Consider the following 20,095-nt stretch of genomic DNA (forward strand, 5'->3'; position numbering starts at 1 on the left):
CAAGTCTGCATATAACCATGGGTCTCCGCCTGCCTAGAGTTTAGTTTGCCTTTGAGGCTGGCGACAAGATGCTGCTGCTGCTCTGGATTGGATTGCTAGGCGTTTCCTGGGCTCGAGGAGCTCAGGTTTACATGGAGTTCAATGGACACCGGTACTCGTACAACACGGATGGCGATCGCCTGGACCGGAGTGTCCACCTTCCCAACTATGAAGCCACGGCTGCAAGTGCTTCTCCCTTAAACTCCTTGAGTTCCCTGCAGTTTGTGCAGCAGGCACTTCAAAACAGGCAGCCTAGGATCTCCCACCTGGACACATCCTCTCTAACTGACGGTTATCTAACATCTCCTGCTCCTGGCATTCCTCATCCCGTGCAGGGCCGCCGGAACTTTGACTTCAGCACCCACCAGATGGCACATGCCCAGCACACGGATGAGGCGGGTAATGTCTTGGGCAAGTACTCTTATTACGACGAGGCTGGCTACCACGAGCTGAGCTATAAGGCGGGCGCTGGCATCGGTTTCGTGGTCATGGGTGGCAACTTGGCCAAGGCCACCCACTCCGCCGCCGCTGAGCCGCACTCGGAAATCGCAATCGGAAACGGAATCCAAGCAAATGCCTTGACAAGCCTGCAAGAGTTGCATAAATATCGCGGTTACGCGTAAATAAACAAATTAGTTCGAACTACTTGCGTTTGCTTCTTCTACTTGGGTGTTGTGTCATTGAGTTGGAACGGTTTGGAGATTTAAAACAGTATGTCAGCTGTCATGTCGGTAGAACTACGTGATCGGGAAGTAAAATCCATCTAACTGCAGTCTATTAATGTTAAAGAATGACGGGGCTTAAGGTTGTTTAGAGTGTTTTTATAGAGTGTAAAGTAAGCGTGTCAAAAGTATTATCAAAGGAAGATTCTTTCAAGATGTCTTTTAAGTTGGTGGAATAATTCACACTGGATTACGATTGTAAATAAGATAATATTTGTAGGAAAGCTGGGAAGGTAAAGGTTAATTATACGTGGATCTTATGGAGCTTAGTCTGTCGTCTGGTGATGATTTGTGAAAGTTGGAGCAATCTTTATTTATTGCAGAAATTTCACTAAATCTCACTTTTGGACGTTTAAAATAACTTCATATAAGACATTAGCTCAGGCTAAAAGCTTAAGTGAAGACTTATCAGTCATATCTGGACTATTTTATTGTTATTATAATTTTCAGAGAATGGAACAATACCAGTCAATTAAGTGGAATTATATTGAATTTAAAAAGAACTCTCTACATTGAAAATCGCGGAACGATTGTTATTGATGCGCTGAACTAGAATTCGGCTGCAGAAACTATCCTCAACGTCAGTTTGTTTTAGGTTTTTCATCTTAAAAGTGTAAAAAATAAGGTCTTGCGTGCTTTAGAGGTGATGTAACTTTCAATACGACTTAAAAATCAGTTTTTAAAATATGGGAAAATCTGTATGGATCTTCAATATATCGGCTTTTGAATTTATATATTTTTTTTTATATATTTTTCTCCATATATTTTGTGAAATTCAACATTTTCAGATATATATGGAAAAATATTGATTAAATTCATGACCAGTAATAATATTTCCAAATTAAAACAAATTAGTTTTAAAAACAAAAACAGTTCTTTTAGATGCCGTTATTTAATATAAATTCAAGAGACGATATTCATGGAACCAATAATAATATTCCCAAATTTTAAAGAACAAGAACAGTTCTTTAAGATGCCGTAAATGTTTGAAATTCAAAACGTATAGATGTTAAAGCACTTAAAAAGTACATTAATCCCTTATTAAGTTTAAATATTATGAAAACCTGAGACCAGGTTTGAATTCAGCTTATGAAAAACTTTCGAAAAAGTATATACTCTGGTTTATGGTTCCAAAAAGCTGTCGACCTGGGTAATCTAAACTTAATGCAAATTTAAAATAAATTACAAGCCTAAGAAGGCTGTGTGGTATATTTAATTTATTTCAAAATTAGTTAAAAATTGAGGAAAGGGAAACATTGGCAGTTGACGAGCGTAAATGATTGTAATAGCTTCAATTGTTTGTGGCGCGTGCTTTGGCTTAAGACAAACCCCTACGATTTATGCATTTTATAATGCCTAATTGGTTTTCCGCTCATAAAAATGGTCAGTGAGTCGGTCGGTGCTGGTGCTGGTGCATCCCAAAGCCCAAATTGAGTCAGCTCTGGTTTTTATTTATTTTTATTTTGGGCCATTTCTTGTCGGAAAGCGACCAAAAAATAATACCAACATTTGAAATGTTCGACGCGTGCGCGCACTTGCCAAATAATTTGAATCGAACGGAAAGCCTTGGCGGGTGCCTCGTGGCCTAAATAAAAAATATATTATTTACCAGGCCAAAACAAGGAAAAGCCCAAGTCCGAATAATTTAATGGCCAAAAATATGATTCAGGCCTCTACCAACGAAAGTTTCACTGCCGCAATTGGGTTTGATGTCACGAGAGATCTAAGCGGTTAATTTACCTTAAACAAGTTCCTACGCACTCCGCAACTTTCTTCGGAGAATGCACTAAAAGAATGTACTGAAGAGCAGTAAAAACCAGAGCCAGCTGACATAGATTCTATTAGGGCTCGCGGAGAAACCACTGGCCACGTTCCCAGCGCTGCTGGTATCAATGCCTCCCCAGCTGGGAACGAGCAGCCGCGGCGGTGCATAATTGGGTTAGCCTGGCAGCAGCAGAACGGCCTGCATTGGAACCACAAATTACGGGGGAGGGGCACAGTCCCAGGTGCCAGTTAGCTGTTGTTTCAGCCAGATAAACAACGGTTCTGCTTGGGATTCTGCCTGCTCCGGCGAAGGTCAGGCTTAATTGGCCCAGGCCCGGGTCTAGGCCTAGGGCCTAGCGAACAAACGACATCCCATCGGCAGTCCCGTTCGCCAGCATTTATAAATAGGTCTCAAGGTCTCCGAGTCCCCAGCTCCAGCTGCTGCTCCTCCACTACTCCTCCTCCTCCTCTGCTGCGGTTCGATTTATCGCCTTTTGATGGCTGCATTCCAATTGTGTATCTGGTGGTGCGTGTGGCGCATTTGGGTTTCGGTTTGGGTTTACAACGTGTTGCTGCTAATTTCGTATGCTCCCTCCGGCCGAAACCATAAATCTTGTGGCAATTTTATAGATGCCTGGCTGCCTGCGTGTGCCACAAAGGTCGCTCCGCCCAGTCGCAATCCTGGTTAATCAAGAAATATGCATTATTATTGCCCGCACTTAAGCCTGCCCCCATGGCCCTCTGCAATTTCAGTAGCTGGCAGGCTGGCGCATCTGAAAAATCCAATAAGGGAATAAATTGCAATCGGATCAGGGGGGCATATGGGGGCGTGTCTCCCCCACACTGTGTTGAGTAAAATGAATGGTTCTGGGCTAATAAAGGTTCTGCTTCTGACACACAAAACAAATGACTTGGAGCACGAACGCGGGCAGGAAATCAATTCAAATAAAGACTTTGAGTCAGAGAGAAATTCCCTATGTCTGTAATTTAATTTGTGATTTAAATTCAGAAATAGCTTAGGGGCTCAGTCGTAATCCTGACATCTGCTGATACCCGAGAAGTGTGTGAAGTCTTCCCGCCGAATTGCCTGTCAGAATCGGAGTCGAAAGAACACGAAGAACCCGATCTGCGCGCAAAAAACTTTCTAAAGCGTTTCAGGCAAACATTTTAATTGAATTGCCCAAACAGCCCAGCACAATTCATTCATAAGTCTCTTAACATTTTGGCTTATGTCATGTTTGAGATTCGTTCCGAGCTGATTACTTGCTCGCTTCCCACACGCCTTTCGGTTCTACTCGGCACTTGTAATGTTCAGTCCGGCAGCCACACTCAATCAAGCCAATAAACGGCCAATTAATCAACGTCACCTCAGTGATTCTGGTGTTCTAGGTGCTGTCTTAGAAGGCAAAAAAAACAATAGACAGTAGCGTGAAGAAGCCCCCTGTCAGCACAACGTCTAACAAGTTTCAGTTCACGCAAAATAAAAAGTGCGAACAAATATTTCCCATATGCAAAACCATTTATTTAGCCCTGGGGGTGGAAGGGGAGATTCCAATCTACGAAATCCTAGACTTGGAAGCCTGAATATCAATTGGCACTGGGACCCAGAGCTGGTACCCATAGAGATGCACGAGCCCAGATAAAAGGCCGGGCCAAGGCAAAGCCCTCGGCTTGCTCTTCCACTCTCTTCCACTCTTTCGCTTCGCTTGGCTTCGAAAGCCCAATTCTCTTACACACCTGATTCGGGCCCTGTTTTCTTGGCCATTTCTCTGCCCGCCCCGGTTGTCGTTTGCATCGCTAATGGAAATGTTATAAACAGAGGCGCTGGGCCCGGCCACCACTCAGTTCATCTTCAGTCGTCGTCTGGCTCGCTGGCTCTTGGTTCTTGAGTGGTAGGAGGTCCAGTTCCAGTCCTAGACCCAGAGTGTGTGTGACAAAAAATCTTAAAAAAAACAATAAAGAAGAAATATAAACAAGGACAGACCTGAAACAATCGTAAATTTAAAGCTCAGCAGGATTGGCCTGTGGTGAAACCGTGTGTGTGCGACATTAAGTGTGTTCTGCCGGGAAAGATATATACATAAGCCCTCGTGTCACTCATTCCGTTTCTCGTTCGCAGTTCAAGGATACATTTACAAAGTCAAGGCGAGGATTGGTTAAGAATTTAACGGAACACAGGCCCCACAATGCGCTTCTTTGTTGTAAGTAAAAACGAAAAGAATATTAATTCTTGAAACACTTTACACACTCGGGTGGGAATTCGAAACGAAACTAGTTTATGCCTGACCGCAATTAATCATTTATTGCTCTCTGTGCTGCCGTTGAACTCATTAAGTCGTCAACTGGCCCAGGTTCGTGCCTTAAGTCTTTCGTTTCTTTCACTTCTGAATTGAAATGAACTTTCACTAAGCGACATTTTTGGGCTTTAGCTTGGTTCTTGCCTCGATTCTTGGCCAAGGAAATTAGCCTTAATTATGCTCTGTGCCATATGCAAATATTATTAATTTGGCTAAAATCTTTTTTTGGGACTTATAATAATCAGAAAGCAATTTGTATGCTAAGAGGTGGGTATATTAGGATTCTTAGTCATGGCAAAAGCTTACAGAAGCTTTGTATTCAACTTTGTTTCCTTTATAAAAGAGTAAGCCTTTTGACTGAGGCTTAAAAGGGGCCTAAAAGTGAAAACCTTTTGGGTGGAACGTGACAAAATTCTAGCCCCTCCTCAAATATAAAAAAGTGAGAATGAATCATTGATACCCTTGCCCAGGTTATTCCTTGCATTATTCATTAAGCTTTACACGCCCTTAAAAGTCCAAATGCGTCAAAACCTGGCTCAAAAGGAACCATTCAATTCAATTATGGCCAAAACCCATACAAACACTTCCAATGAAAAGCCCAAAAATTAATTATGACTCGAAGAACATAAAATTAATATGCCGCAAACGTAACGAAATCATGCGTGGGCTAACAAATGGCAATTAAAGCCTTCTCCCCGAGCAGAACAATCGAATCTAATTGTGTGGGGGCTCCAAGAACTCGAACCTGAGTTCCATAAACTAGAAGTGCATTGATATGTATGTTTCTTTCGATTCCGATGGCGGTTCATAAATTAATAAATTAATGGTCGTTATCCCACACGTCCCAGCCCTGAAGTCCATCAATCTTGGTTCAATTAGCCTCAACGATTTCTGGAATACCATTGGGAACCAGAGAGACACCTGAGCCCGACCCGACCAGACCCACTTACATCTTGTTTGAGAACATAAAATGCTGCGCTTAAACTTTGCATTCGAAGCCATTAACCCAGTTTATTTTTGGACAAGCCACACCCGATCCGGGGTCTCGTTATGGCCATTCGGAACCAATACTATAGTATAATAAATAAATAAGGCAAACAGACAAAAGAAAGCGGACATAAATACATCTCGCGGGATGCAAGAGTCTTCTTGCAAATCAATGACAACCCAGGTTCGACAGCCTCTCGGCGGCCAGAACGCTTTTCGAGTTACGTTTTGGCCCGGAATCGTAACAGAGCCGCCTAGAGGTTCAGGTCAATGACACAACACGAGCCCCAGCTTCGGCTTCGGCTTTGGCTACAGCTTCAGCTCCAGCTGGCTTTGAGTTCCCGGCTTAGTGACATTTCTGCCGGTGATAGATGGGCGTTCTGGGCGATGCTGGCTAACGGTTGCGTCAATATTGACTTTGCCAAATGCCCCCGATCGGATCCCCGAATCCCCGGGGGAAACCAGACGCGTGGAGCTGGCGAGAGTGAGTCAAATATTTGCCGATCGTGAGGTTCTTGACAATCATGTTGGGTACTTCAGGTATATTCTGTGGTAGAGCCAGCTCTGGTTCTTTTTCTGGCTCTGTCTCTGGGCTGGGCTTTTACTTTTCGAAGAAATTATGCAAATGCTGAGCGGTGACAGCTCCTTTCAGCAATGATAGACTTTCGCGAGGGAGGTGACCGCATTCCAGGCTGTTGCTTTATGGTATCTATTACGGCATTGGAATACTGAGATTTATGATCTGAAACATAACAGAATCAAGTTGATTTCTTTTATAAAAATGTCTTTAATTACATTTATGGTTTAGAAAGCTTTAGCTAAGTTAGCTTCTTCTATGTTTCTTAAAGAATAATCAATAACCTTGTGTATCTTCCAGCTCTCCACGCTCCTGCTGGCCTCTTTGGCCCTCTGCCAGGCCCAGTCCGCTGGCGTCGAGTAAGTACTGCCATAATTAGTCCCAATCCTAAGACCGATTAACCCTTTAAGTAACACCCTTGCCTGCCTGTGACCAGTGACCAGTGACTGTGTCAACGCTAATGCTCATTCCAAGTAGAAGTTGATGCGCTCGCCTAGAACTTTGTGACTAAAACTTAAAGATCCGACTTGTGACTAACCCTGAATCATTGCCCCTTTAAGAACCTAATACCAAACCTGAACTTGCATTAGCATTAGCCCTTAGAAGCTAGAGAGACCACCAAAAAAACAACCCACTTTCGTTTGCAGAATTCAGAGGCAGCGCCTGGTCAAGTTTCCCGAGGAGTTCGAGGCCAGTGCAGCGCCTCCCGCCTCGGAGAAAGCGGACGAGGCCAAGCGCATCCTCGAGCAGATAGCCAAGGTGAACGAGGCCTTCGGTTATGTGAAGAAGCAGCCGGAGCAGCCCAAGCTGCCGCCGATCCTCGACTCCAGCCAGTACCTGTTTCCCAAGCCAGCACAGCAGCCCTTCCACGCCCATCAGCACCACTTTTCCGGAAGCAATGGTCAGACCCTGCTCGAGCCCTCAATTCGCGCCGTGAAGCTCACAAGGAATGTGGCCCCAGTGAACTACAATGTGCCGCCTAGATTGCGACAGGGGCAGGATAATGCCCAATCCAAGGAGCCGGAGAAGAAGCAGGAAGAACAAAAGGAGCAGCTTTATTTCCGACCCAACCAAGTGGAGCTACCCAAGCCCAGTACGCCGCAGGAGGCCCAACAGCTGCCCGCCCACTTTGTGATTCCCGTGCACCTCTACAAGCTGAACAAGGAGCAGTATCTCAAGGAGCACGCTCCCCAGGAGTACCGGGTCAAGGGGTACAAGATCGTGGGCGATGTGGATAGCTTCTATGGCAAGGCCAAGGCTGCAAAGGCCAAGCAGAGCAAGACCACGCCCAAGTACCATCTCTTCTTCCTGCCCCGCGAACTGGCCCTTAACGAGGATGGAACTCCCAAGAGGGGTAACTCTACCACAACAACAACCACACGGTCTCCTGCTTCCCCTTTGAGCTTCAAGGACTCCCGCGAGAAGCTGATGCACAAGCCCCAGAAGATTCAGCCCAGCTTGGCTCCGGAACAGATCAACCTGAACTCGGTGAATCGCAAGAAAGTTGGCTCCACAGCGAAGCCGGTGCGTTTGAGTGGCAAGGAAGCCGAACAGCAGGGATCGGTATCGGGATCAGTATCAGGATCTATTAAGGCTACATCTGCTCCTGTTGCTCTCAGCTCAACCTTGCCACCTTCCGGCGGTCTTCTGCCCAACCACAATCGCTTGAATCCCTTCCGCATGCCCGGAATGAACATCGCCGAGATGCAGAACCAAACCTCGACGGCCATCAAGAATGCCTTCCAGAATATATTCAAGCTGCCATTCCGACCACCGATGGCATCTTCGCCAGGAACGGGTCCCGTCATTGTGGGCAGTATTCCACAGAAGAATCAGGGCCTCGATTCCATGGACTACAAGTGGGACGATGACAACGAGGGCGGCGGCGATGGCATGTCGGATGATCTGGACACCGTGGAGAACACAGCGGCCGAGCTGCAGGACAGCAGTGCCTCCTCAGAGAAGCTCTTGTTCCCGCACAGGACGCACAACCTGGCTCATGCTATTGGCCAGGTGGCCACCGCCCAGCAGAGCACCCAAAAGCAGGCACTCCGCGAGGGAGGAATCATCATTCAGCGGCTGAAGGTGCGCAAGGGTGGCATTGCGATCGCGGGACCAGGAGGCGTGGCTACCGCTGGCAGTGGCGGCACGGCGATTGTGGGTCCTGGAGGCTATGCTCTCACCCATCCGCGCAGCCTAACCATCGCGGGACCAGGGGCCAAGGTGATCTCGATACCGGCCAATGTGGATCTGAAGGACGCGCTGGCTCGCACCGATCTGGAGGCGAGGAGTTTTCCGCAGGAGGGCAGGGTGGTGGCCACAGGACCGACGGTCTACTATGCTCCTCCCACGGCGACCATGGAGGAGGAGGAGGAGCAGCAGGAGCAGGGGGGGTTTTGAGTCTGAGGCTTGACCAGATTAGTTAGGAACCGTAGTTGGTATTGTCTAGTGTTCTAATAAATGTTTGTATTTCCCAAATCTCCGTGCTTTGTGCTTTCATCTGTAGATGTATATATTTACTATAACATCCTGGTGACTAAACCTCATGAATCCCCACCTCCTGGCATGCCATATTAACCCATTAATCCGATCTGCTTCAATATCTTCCCACAAACTAACCCCCTTTTTGCTGTAAATATTATCGGACTAACCGGCGGCTCTCTCTCCACCATCTTCCTCCCTATGCTTTCCCCTAAACATTATCCTAACCCAAGTGCCTACTGGCGCACCACCAACCTCGAGGCCTGGCCACCGGAGGCCCATGGAAAGCTGCTCCAGGGATCCCAGCTCACGCCCTACGGCGCCTTCCAGCCCGTGCTGCTGAATGCGCCCATCTATGCGGCCCCTCTGGCGTATGTGCTGCAACCCACCACGATCCCGGCAGCCCCCTCAGCCGATGCTACAACCGCCAATCCCACCTCCAACAAGGAAAGCTTAGCCGATGACAGCTCCAGCGAGCTGGAGAAGCCGGAAAAGTTGCAAGAGCTGCCGGCAGCAGAGAAGACGCGAACCAGCGGCGATCTCAAAAGCGATTCGGGTCTCCGCTCGGCGATCAGCAAGATAAATCCCGACTATGTGATCGAGGAGATCGTCTCCGTGCCCGGCAAGCTTGTGATCTCTACCTCCTCCTCGGGAGAACCGCTCCGCTCTGGCAATCTCCGCTCTGCCAAGTTTTCCAAGAAGATTGCTCCTCAGAAGCTAAGACAGCAGAAGGTGAATGCACGGACTCCCCCAAAAGTGGAGGCCACGGGAAGGACTAGCACCAATGCTGCCAACTTCCCGCAGATTCCCTTCGGCACCTACTTCCTTCCATATCAGGCTGGAAAGGTCCAGGGACGCAAGCAGGCGGCCCTTATCCTGGAGCCTCACTCCAAGGCGGTGGTGGGAAACGGTGGCACCGCCATCTCCACACCCATCTCGAAGGCGTATCTGAAGAAGGGCGTGCCCACGAATGTCTACTTCAATCCGGAGTCGGTGGCCATTGCAGGTGTGGGTGGCAAGGCGCACGCCACAGCGGATCTGGAGCTGGATCTGTTCACATAGAGGAGCAGCACCTGCCGAGAGGTCAACTAAGTTAACATAAAACCCATTTTCAGTGACTGATTTCTTAGCTGGATTGTGAGGTATTAGGATTTACTTTGATTCTTTACTAATTTGAAATTATTGAAATATTAAAATAAGATCTTAAGTTTTTGGAAATCTATTTAGTTTGCTCTTACAGATCACTTAGGTCTATATTTTTGCCTTAATTAAAAGGTAGAGAGGTTGAATTTATATTTTAAACTAATTATTTGAAATTCTCTAAAAGAAAGAGTTCCAATTTATCGAATTTGTTTTGATATGCGATTACAGTCATTCAAAAAAAAGTCTTGTATAATGAATAATATAATGTTTGTTAATGTATAAATAACTTAAATCCTAATCAACAACAATCCATTTAAGAAATCAAATCCGGAAATTACATCCTATTTTATAGCAAAAACCCAAGTGAAGCTCATCCGAATGGGTAGTTCCTTGCTCCCAGCTCCCCATCATGTTCCTATGTTAAGAACAGAGGCCCTTAAGAACGTGTCATTTCGTAGATTGTAAATAAAGTTAAACGTAAACTGTACAGCTTCCGCCTTTGGGTCACCGAGTAGTCCGCTAATCCCCTGTAGATATTCCGATGCTTTCGCCACATCCCTTCTCCCAGCTTTCTCCAGGCAATCCCCGACCCTCCAATGCACTCTCTCTATATAAATACATCTATATGAACCCCAACAAGCAGACACAGATCGAGGGCGGCTCCGCTGGTCTTCGAGGAGCATCCCTACTACGGCGGCCTGAGGGGTCAACTCCTCCAGCTGCGTCCGCAGCGGGACGGCAGTGTGGGCAGCTTCATCCTGCAGCGCCAGCAGCCGCAGGTCAGGGCTGTGCCCAGGGATGCTGACGACACCATCACCATCTCGGCGGCCAGCATATCGGCCATTGCCGATGGAAGTGCAGGAACCAGCAGCACCAGCTCTAGCTCAATCTCGGCCAGCGCCAGTGATTTCAACCGAATCCAGCTGGCCGCCGCTCGCCTGGTGGCCATTCAGGAGTTGGCCAAGCGGAAGGGCTCTTTTAGCGAGGAGGACAACAAGGTCTATGCTAGTAGCCTGCTGGAACTTGGTCAGGCCGCCCAGAGCTTGGCTATGCTCCAGCAAACCGGTCAAATCAAGGACTTCAGTGTTCTGCTGCAGCCCGATCTCTTTGCCATTCCCCAGAAGCAACCCTCGAACTTTGGTTTGGAGGCCAGCAGCGGCAACAATCCGGCGGACCAGAAGATCGACGAGCAGAAGCTGGACGAGGTCACCGAGCAGCAGTTCTCGCCGGACGAGCAGTTCCTGCCGCCCAACAGCGAGGATCCCTATGAGGATGTCAACGACAGCGTATCCGTTATGGCACCCAAGAAGGATGCCGCCGTGGCAGAGGCCAAGCCAGTGGGTGAGTTTCAAAGAGAACTTTAATTTATGAATATGAAATACATATTTTATATCCTTTAGGTCTTTCGATTGCCGGTGAGGGCGGTGTAGCCTCCTCCAAGCCAAATGCCGTGGCCCTTTCCGGTCGGAATGGCTTGGCCGTTGCCTCGCCCAAGGCCACCGCCATCGCTGGCGTTTCACCGGAGGAGGCGGCTGCCTTTAGCATCTCGCTGCCCACTCGCAACCAGCTGGTAATCAAGAGTCCCAACTCGGCTGCGGAGAAGGCCAGCGATGACTACGACTATAATGATGTGCCTTTAACTCTGGCCCGCTTTCCCTTGACCCGCGAAACCCCTCAGCAGCTCGTCCCTGTTCGCATTTCTGGAGGAGATGCTCTTGTAGACAGATGGCGCACCGCCATTGCCGAGGATTATGCCGCCCGGCAGGCTCAAGCCAAGGTGGCCATGGCCAGGGCTCCACCAACACCCTTCATAAGGATGGCCCCGAAGCGACGCCTGCACTCGGAATAAGGATCGGACCAGGATAATGCCCGCTTTAACGCATTGAGATTCATAGTATACGTTGTACAACATTTTGTGTGCCAGCTACCGAATTGCCAATAAAAATTATATATTTATATGCAAACATTGATTATAAAAATCTATTTTTAAATACTGTTGTTATTTCTATAAATAACAAATCCCTATAAGTAACAAGTTCCCCTAAGTATCGAATCCAATTAAAATCTGTAAGCGACACTAAACAACATTGCCCAGCATCCCGAGAGAGGCCATTGAACTGGAAGTATCCATCGCTTGTCATCGGAGACGATCAGAAACAGCCAACATTTATGGCCAAGATCTTGTAGACTGTCACAGAGAGACAGGACCAGGAGGCGATGCATCTAATTGCTGCGGGAAGTGATTATAGTTTATAACGAAAATACATTTATTTATGCGATTGCCGACTGAATGCAAGCATGTGCAAATCTTGATTAATCTTTTCCGCCAGGCCAGGCGGCATGGAAATAAATTATCTAAGCGGGGAGGGGATCTGTGTGCCTGTGCCTGCGCCTGTGCCTATGCCCGGCCAGAACGCATTCAATTTGCACCTGAACCAGTTGGCCGCGTCAATGCGGCTTCAATGCAATCTCCCAAGCTACGCTTGACTTCTATTACGCGGCAGGTTTAACAAACTCGAGTGGCTTTAAGGCCTCAGAACTTGGCCGAGACCGAGACCAAGACCGCATCTCCGTTGACCATCTGCCATCTGCAACAGCGAACCTGAAACCAGTACCAGTACCAGTACTTGTACCACAGTTTATCTGCAGCCAGCTCCTCCTTTTGGCCATCGGCCATTCCCTTCCTCCTCGGATGGCTGTTGGAAGCTGGGCATTTCCAGTTCTATCAGTTCTTCTTCGAGGGGAGCTCCAAGCTCTTTGTTCTTGGGATAGGTCAGGGCGAGGGGCCAGGGTCCATGGTCGCACATTATAAAAGGCCATGGCCAGGCAGCGTTGGCCACCAGTTTCCTTGAAGTGGTCGCCGTGTCAACACTGAAGACTGAAGCCACGCTGCGAAGACGAAGACTGCTGTGCCAAGACTGTCTAGTGATAATTTAGATTCTTCTCTTCTCGAGGGGATCGAGCGGATCGTGTGGCCATCCCAAGAGCTCTGTGTCGACTCGAATTACCTGCCTAGATTTGGGAAAGAAGTGAAAGGCCAACTCAGCCACAACTAAAAGGTAAGTCTGCCTTCTGAATTGTTCCCAATTTGGGTTCTTAGTTCACATTTACGTTCGTTTCGGGTCGAGAAAGTTATCAAGTCTAGGCTTGGGTCTGATTGCAAGGTTAATTTCAGCTGGTTTTAGTAGCTCTTAAATTCCTGTTACGGTGTCACAAAAGAAAGGTTATTATTAAGAGCGTAAAACAAGCTTTAATTAACATTTATAAGACAAAAAAGAGACTACTCTGGTCCATTAAATTACGAACAAGAAAGAATATTTGACAAATAGTTAATTTAATAGAACAAATTATGAATATATAAACGAAGTGAATGAGTTTTGCAATATTAATATAGATACAAAAGGGATTGAAAAAATTATGATAGCATTAATATATTATGTTTACTACATATTATTTATTAAAAATAAAATAGAATCCCATAGAAATCATCATAAAATTTAAATATTATTACGCTGCTGTTGAACTTTTTAAAACATTAACAAATATTAATAGGATTATGGCTAGCACAAAACTATTTTAATTTAATAATTTTATATATTCTTAAGAAAACAGGTGAAACAAAGATTTAACCATTAAGTTATTAAAAAAAATTACATTTGTGTTCGAGTACATAAAAGTTCTAGCAGAAATAGCTAAGCATATTGCTTTTAAAACCATTTTAAATATTAATTACATTAGTTATTCTCAAAGTTATTTGATAATTATATTTAATAAAGCTTTTGATTAATACAAAATAATTTCTGCTAATTTAAAATGCATCCCATATGAGCGAAAACTCCATCTAGAATTTTCTTAGGCCGTCCCAAGTGAGCAATAAACGAAAGACTTAGGCAGCAAACTTGACTCGCACTTAGACCGCACAAAGAACATTCTGCGGAGTGTGGTTGGGGTTCCATGGGGACAACAAACTTGACTATCAAGTACCGATTTAAGCCATAAAGCTGCTCCCAGTCATTAGCCAGTATCTACACTAGAAGTGCTTGCCGAAGAAGCTCCAATGGCCGGGGGCCAATCAATTGCAAACCGGTTGATAGCCACTCGATCCATGTATAATAGTGTACACTCGTTGCGAGGAGCATCCTGTCCGGCCAGCGAACATGCAACATGCAACATGCAATTACACATGGACGCACACAGGCGCGCCGAATAACGTTAAATTTAGAATGGACTTTGGTGCGCTGGCAGGAGCGTGGCTAAAAATAACGCCGCGACTAGACCAGTTTGTCGGGAAAGTTACACCAAGAATAAAATATGATAATTTTATTACAGACACTGGCTTAGAGGTTCTTAAAAGGAACCCTCTCGAAATTGAACTGTTAACATTGACTTTGTATTTCAAGTTTATTTAACTTATCAGTTAGTTGTAAATTTAATTTAGGTTTAGAAATCCTAAAGAAACACTAATTTAATTTAAATAAATTATTAAATATATACATATTAACAAAAATCACCACAAAATTAGTTGAAAAATATGTATTTCTATTAAAATTATATTTTTCTTGATTACAATAATGTGTAATTTATAATAATAGGAACTAGAGTTTTTCTAAAATTTATATACTAGATCTTAACTAAGTCAAAAATTAAGCAATTTCCTTTTGGAAAGCCTTTTCCGATTTGGTTTTTATTAGGTTAATTAAATCAGCAGATTGGGTTTAAATTGAAAAACAATTTCAACCACGGTTGTAACTTCATTTAAATTTAAAAATATTGAGTAACATTTTTTCTAATATTTTTATTAAATCTGATTATATTTCCTAATATGTTCTTCAAGTATTTCTTACCAAATCTTTATTGATACATTTTAAAAACCCCTTCCAATTATTCCTCCTCCTTCCCCTTACAGAATGTTCCTTATAGCGGCCTTTTGCTTGGCCCTGGCAGCGGCGGGTGGCCAGGCCAGGCCCCTGGAGCCCTCGGCGCAGCACATAGTGATCGTGACCCCGCAGGCGCAGGTCCATCTGGAGCCAGCCCTCCGCTATGTCCATGGCCTGTCCCCACTGGCTCGTGTGGCCTCGCCGCATCATCATGAGGAAACCATTGTGTATGTGCCGGCCGGAGCTGCTGCCCAGGTGGTGCCAGTGCTGGATGCAGTGGGCTCGGGTCGGGCTGGCGGGGCAGCCAGTCAGCCGGAAACGAAGCAGTGGGAGAACCCTGCGGAGATCATTAACCAGATCCAGCAGGCCTCCATGCAGGGCGTTGAGATTGCGAGCGGGCAGTTGAGCGAGGCAGCCGCATCTGCAGCTTCGGCCGGAGCAGGTTTCTTCCCGGCACTGTTCCCTCCACCAGGCTCCAAGAAGGAAGAGCCACTGCAGCAGGGACTGAAGACTGAGAAGATTGAGCTGATTGAGACGCCGGCCAATACCCAGCCCCTGATTGCCACCGAAGCTCGGCACTTCTACACCATTCCGCAGGTCTATCACACACCAGTGGTGGATGTGGTGCACGCTCCCGTCTACTCCTGGCCCATTCCCGCCATTCGGGCCCGCAGCATCCAGGAACCCGAGTTGGAGCAGCAACAGCAGGAGCAGCAGCAACAGCAGGCGGCGGCTGAACCGGCTTTGAAGCAGACTTTGAAGGCGGAACCGGAGTTACAGGCGGAGATCCAGCCGGAGCCGCAGCCCCAGGCCCTGTTGAAGGAGCAGCCTCTGCTGAAGGAGCAGCCATTGCCGAAGGAGCAGCCACTGCTAAAGGAGCAGCCTTTGTTGAAGGAGCAGCCTCTGCTGAAGGAGCAGCCGCTGGAGCAGCCTGCCCAGGATCAGCCAAAACCGATCATCGCCGCGGCCAGCGAGCAAAAGTCCGAGTTCGCCGGCCGTCTCCTGGAGAGCAATGCCATCAAGCAGGAGCTGCAGGGAGCCGAAATTGCCAAGGAGCAGTTGAAGGAAGAGCGTGAGTACCCTAAAGGAAATTGTCCATACATTATTTTTAAGAACCACTTGATTCCCCTACAGCGGCCAAGGCCCAGCTTCCAGAGGAGCCGCTGATTAAGGCTATTCCCGCCGCTGAGCCGCTGCTGACGAAGACCATTCCGGCCGAGCCGATCCAGGCAGAGCAGCCAAAGCAGGAACAGATCCAGCAGATTCAGCCGGCGCAGCCTGCCGAGACCATCGCCGATGCCATTTTGCCGCAGGCTTGAAGCCTGGGAACCAGAACCAGAACTCTGAATCTCTGAAACTCACTCATCCCTTTGGGCAGCTTTGGTTCTTCGACTGACTCTCATCGGTGGCCCGGCGCTTAAGCGGACCGGGCCACGGGGTAACCCTCATCCTCGACCAGCCACAACAGTACATTTAATTACTAACAACAGACACACACGCATCCACACACATTTTCCATTTTCCAGCCATTAATTAACACAGAAGCGAAACGCGAAAAAGACATTCATTCATTCATGCATAGTTATCATCACGAGACACGTTCGTATTCATCATCATCATTACATATTCATTAACCATAACATTGAAAACGTAAAACAGAACAATAAAAAAGTGAATGTAAAATGTAGCAAGATGGGCGATTGAAATTCTGGAATATCTGGATGGGAGGGAAATTCTTGGGAAAGTCATTATAATGACTGTAGAACTTTTATCAACAGTCATAAAAGTGTAAGTTATTTGATAGAGGTTTTATGGGATATCTTGAGGAGAAAATAAAAAAGGAAATTATACTTAGCCGTTTTAATGATTTAAAAAGCTCTTATTTATTGATTTGTTGAAAAGATTTATTTCGTGAAATAAGTTAGTTATAATCGTTAAGCTGTAAAACAGTAAATATAATTTGAATTTTTATACCCTTGCAGGGTATTATAATTTCAGTCAGAAGTTTGCAACGCAGTGAAGGAGACGTTTCCGACCCTATAAAGTATATATATTCTTGATCAGCATCAACAGCCGAGTCGATCTAGCCATGTTCGTCTGTCCGTCTGTCCACCTGTCCGTTTCTACGCAAACTAGTCTCTCAGTTTTAAAGCTATCTAAATGAAACTTTGCATATAGTCTTCTATATACTCTCACTGCTATATATGTCGGGCCGGATCGGACGACTATATCATATAGCTGCCATACAAATGTTCGATAAATTTTTAGAAAAATAATTATAACTTTGCTGTTTTTAAACATTTTTGCATTTTTTAGATATGGCCATTTTATATTATTTCAGAATTTTGGTAAAAATTTTATGAAAATCGGACGACTATATGATATAGCTGAACGATCGGGAAATTAATAGAAATACAATTATAGCTTCGTTGTTTTTCAACGCATTTTTATTAACTCTGAGATATAAGCTTTTCTTATTATTCTAGAATTTTGGTATAAATTTCATAAAAATCGGACAGCTATATCTTAAAGCTGCCATAGAAGCGATCGGTAAATGTATAAAATATATAAAGCTAGGAATGTAAAACTGTAACTGTCAAACTGTAAACATAATAAGTATAGGTAAAATGTAATGAAACTCTGTTTTGTGAGTGTTTTCAGCATTTAAATCTATAATCTTCGGCACGCCGAAGTTTGTATACCCTTGCAGATTGCAATTGGATCACTAAGAATCGAGCCATTCTGGTTAAATAATTGAAATTATTCGAATTGAATTTCATGAATTTTTAACTGAGTTGTGAACCTTTGAAAATTAGTTTCTTGCTCATTTTTGTTTAAACAATTATTTAAAAATTACAGGTAAGTATTAAAGCAAAACTAAGTAGGCAGTTTTGTTAAGCTTAGAATAACCAACTTAGAACAACTTTCCGAAATGAATTTCATGCATTTTTGACTGAGTTTTGAACCTTTGAAAATTAGTTATTTTTCCCAAAAAAAAAATCGCACCATTTTTGCAAAAATATGTAATTGAGAAAAAATGAAATTGAAAAGAACCCTAAACGTAGTATGCAGTTTTGTTAGGCTTAGAAAAGGCAATTCAGAACAGCTTTCCGAATTGAATTTCATGCATTTGTGACTGAGTTATGAACCTGAAATTAGTTTTGTTTCTGAAAAATTATCAAAATAAATTGCACCCTTTTTTTAAATTTAATTGCAGCAAGCTGCCAGGAACTGAAAGCGGGTGCCGAAGGCGAGGCAGAGAGCGTTGGCAAGGAGGATCAGGACGAGGAGGAGCAGAAGTGGACCAAGTGCCACCAAGACCGAGTCGAAACCACTGGGAACGACCTCCGACATTCCCACATGCCTCACCTTTTCTTCTTTTATTTATTTAAAGCTGAAATAAATAATAAACCTTAAAAAATGTGTTATTTTTGAGTTATGAGGAGGATGCGGTTTTTTTTGGGTGGGATAATTTAAACAGGCTCAATGGAAGGGCATTCTTGCGGTGGAAAATGAAAGAAACATTAAAGCAAAATAGCTAGATGAGCTCACTGACAGTTAGTAAGATGCCATTTTGTCCCATTAATGCAAAATAGCTAGATGAGCAGTTAGTAAGATGCCAGTGTGTCCCAATAATGCAAAATAGCTAGATGAGCATCACTGGCAGTTAGTAAGATGCCATTTTGTCCCATTAATGCAAAATAGCTAGTTGAGCATCACTGATGCAGATGAGCATCACTGATGCAGATGAGCATCACTGATGCAGATGAGCATCACTGATGCAGATGAGCATCACTGATGCAAGTGAGCAAAACTTTTCATTCAAATTGGCCGCTTTCCAAACTGGGGTAACAGGCGAACAGAAATCAGCAGCAAGCAACTGAAAACTGGTATAAACTGTTATAAAAACTTTTGTGCAAAAATAATAATTGGTATAAACTGTTATATTTCATTGTATGCATTTATACCTATTTGTTGCCGACAACAACAGCTTGATGGCAACAACAACCCCTTTACAACAACATCCCTACAGCAGCCCATCCAAATTTTCCGAACATTTCCATGCAAATTGCCCGTTTCCCAAATTGGGGTAACAGGCGAACAGAAATCAGCAGCAAGCAACTGAAAACTGGTATAAAATGTTACAAAAAGTCCAAGTTTCGAACCATTTAGGAGCCGGCGCAAGTAAGCGGAGGCTCAAACCCTTTGAATCTTAATTTAGGTATTATTTTACAACTGCACCTGGGCACACTGAAACTGATCGTCGTTAAATTCAAATTCAAATTTGGCAGTTAAATTCTAATGAAATTTGGCAGTTTAATTCAAATTCAAATGTAGAATTTTTTATAATTTTTTTAGTATTTTAACTGCCAAATTTGAATTTGAATTTAACTGCCAAATTTGAATTTGAATTTAACGACGATCAGTTTCAGTGTGACCAGGTGCAGCTTTAAAATAACTCCTAAATTTGGATTCAAAAGGTTTGAGTCTCCGCTTACTTGCGCCGGCTCCTAAATGGTTCGAAACTTGGACTTTTTATAACAGTTTATACCAGTTTTCAGTTGCTTGCTGCTGATTTCTGTCCGCCTGTTACCCCAATTTGGGAAACGGGCAATTTGCATGGAAATTTTGATGGGCTGCTGTAGGGATGTTGTTGTAAAAAGGTTGTTGTTGCCATCAAGCTGTTGTTGTCGGCAACAAATAGGTATAAATGCATAAAAATGGAATATAACAGTTTATACCAATTATTATATTTGCCCAAAAGTTTTTATAACAGTTTATACCAGTTTTCAGTTGCTTGCTGCTGGTTTCTGTTCGCCTGTTACCCCAGTTTGGAAAGCGGCCAAATTTTAGAAATTTTGCTCACTTGCATCAGTGATGCTCATCTGGCTATATTTTGCAATATTGGGGGCAATAAAATCGGGCTATATGGCAGTGATGCTCATCTAGCTATTTTGCCATATTGGGAGGCTATAAAATCAGGCTTAACGGCAGTGATGCGCATCTAGCTATTTTGCATTATTGGGAGAAAATGGCAGTGATGCTCATCTAGCTATTTTGCATTAAAATGCCATCTCTCTTACTACCAGTGATGCTCATTTCATTGTTCTTATATAGGAAAAATAAAATAAAACAAAATAATATAAAATAATGTATTTCATTGTTTTAATTTAGGTTCATTAACATAGACTAAAATAAAGTATTTTA

At 44.6% G+C, this 20,095-nt stretch overlaps 3 protein-coding genes across 7 annotated transcripts; all 3 read left to right on the forward strand.

Annotated features, from left to right (window-relative positions):
- The first annotated feature begins 65 nt into the window (after positions 1-65).
- LOC108078757 (uncharacterized) lies at positions 66-662 on the forward strand. The gene has a single exon (XM_017172791.3). The coding sequence runs from the start codon at positions 69-71 to the stop codon at positions 660-662; it is 594 nt and encodes a 197-aa protein (XP_017028280.1). The 5' UTR covers positions 66-68.
- Positions 663-4,374: 3,712 nt separating this feature from the next.
- On the forward strand, positions 4,375-11,929 carry LOC108078953 (uncharacterized). 5 transcript variants are annotated; one of them, XM_017173107.2, is made up of 5 exons: positions 4,375-4,417; positions 4,645-4,726; positions 6,687-6,745; positions 10,654-11,351; positions 11,411-11,929. In XM_017173107.2, the coding sequence occupies exons 2-5, from the start codon at positions 4,712-4,714 to the stop codon at positions 11,857-11,859; spliced, it is 1,221 nt and encodes a 406-aa protein (XP_017028596.1). In that variant the 5' UTR covers positions 4,375-4,417; positions 4,645-4,711; the 3' UTR covers positions 11,860-11,929. The 5 variants fall into 5 exon arrangements, with proteins under 5 accessions (XP_017028596.1, XP_017028597.1, XP_017028594.1 ...); XM_017173108.2 differs by lacking the exons at positions 10,654-11,351; positions 11,411-11,929 and adding an exon at positions 9,101-9,929; XM_017173105.2 differs by lacking the exons at positions 10,654-11,351; positions 11,411-11,929 and adding an exon at positions 7,034-8,829.
- A 926-nt stretch (positions 11,930-12,855) lies between these two features.
- On the forward strand, positions 12,856-16,478 carry LOC108078671 (fibrous sheath CABYR-binding protein). Its single transcript, XM_017172604.2, has 3 exons — positions 12,856-13,069; positions 14,917-15,959; positions 16,022-16,478. The coding sequence occupies exons 2-3, from the start codon at positions 14,918-14,920 to the stop codon at positions 16,204-16,206; spliced, it is 1,227 nt and encodes a 408-aa protein (XP_017028093.1). The 5' UTR covers positions 12,856-13,069; position 14,917; the 3' UTR covers positions 16,207-16,478.
- Positions 16,479-20,095: the final 3,617 nt, after the last annotated feature.

The sequence above is a fragment of the Drosophila kikkawai genome, chromosome 3L, assembly GCF_030179895.1.
Source record: "Drosophila kikkawai strain 14028-0561.14 chromosome 3L, DkikHiC1v2, whole genome shotgun sequence".
NCBI lineage: Eukaryota > Metazoa > Arthropoda > Insecta > Diptera > Drosophilidae > Drosophila > Drosophila kikkawai.

Coding starts and splice junctions, on each gene's coding strand:
- LOC108078757 (XM_017172791.3), top strand. CDS start 69: ATGCTGCTGCTGCTCTGGATTGGATTGCTAGGCGTTTCCTGGGCTCGA.
- LOC108078953 (XM_017173105.2), top strand. Junction 6,746..7,033: donor GCCCAGTCCGCTGGCGTCGA/GTAAGTACTGCC, acceptor TTTCGTTTGCAG/AATTCAGAGGCAGCGCCTGG.
- LOC108078671 (XM_017172604.2), top strand. CDS start 14,918: ATGTTCCTTATAGCGGCCTTTTGCTTGGCCCTGGCAGCGGCGGGTGGC. Junction 15,960..16,021: donor GGAGCAGTTGAAGGAAGAGC/GTGAGTACCCTA, acceptor ATTCCCCTACAG/CGGCCAAGGCCCAGCTTCCA.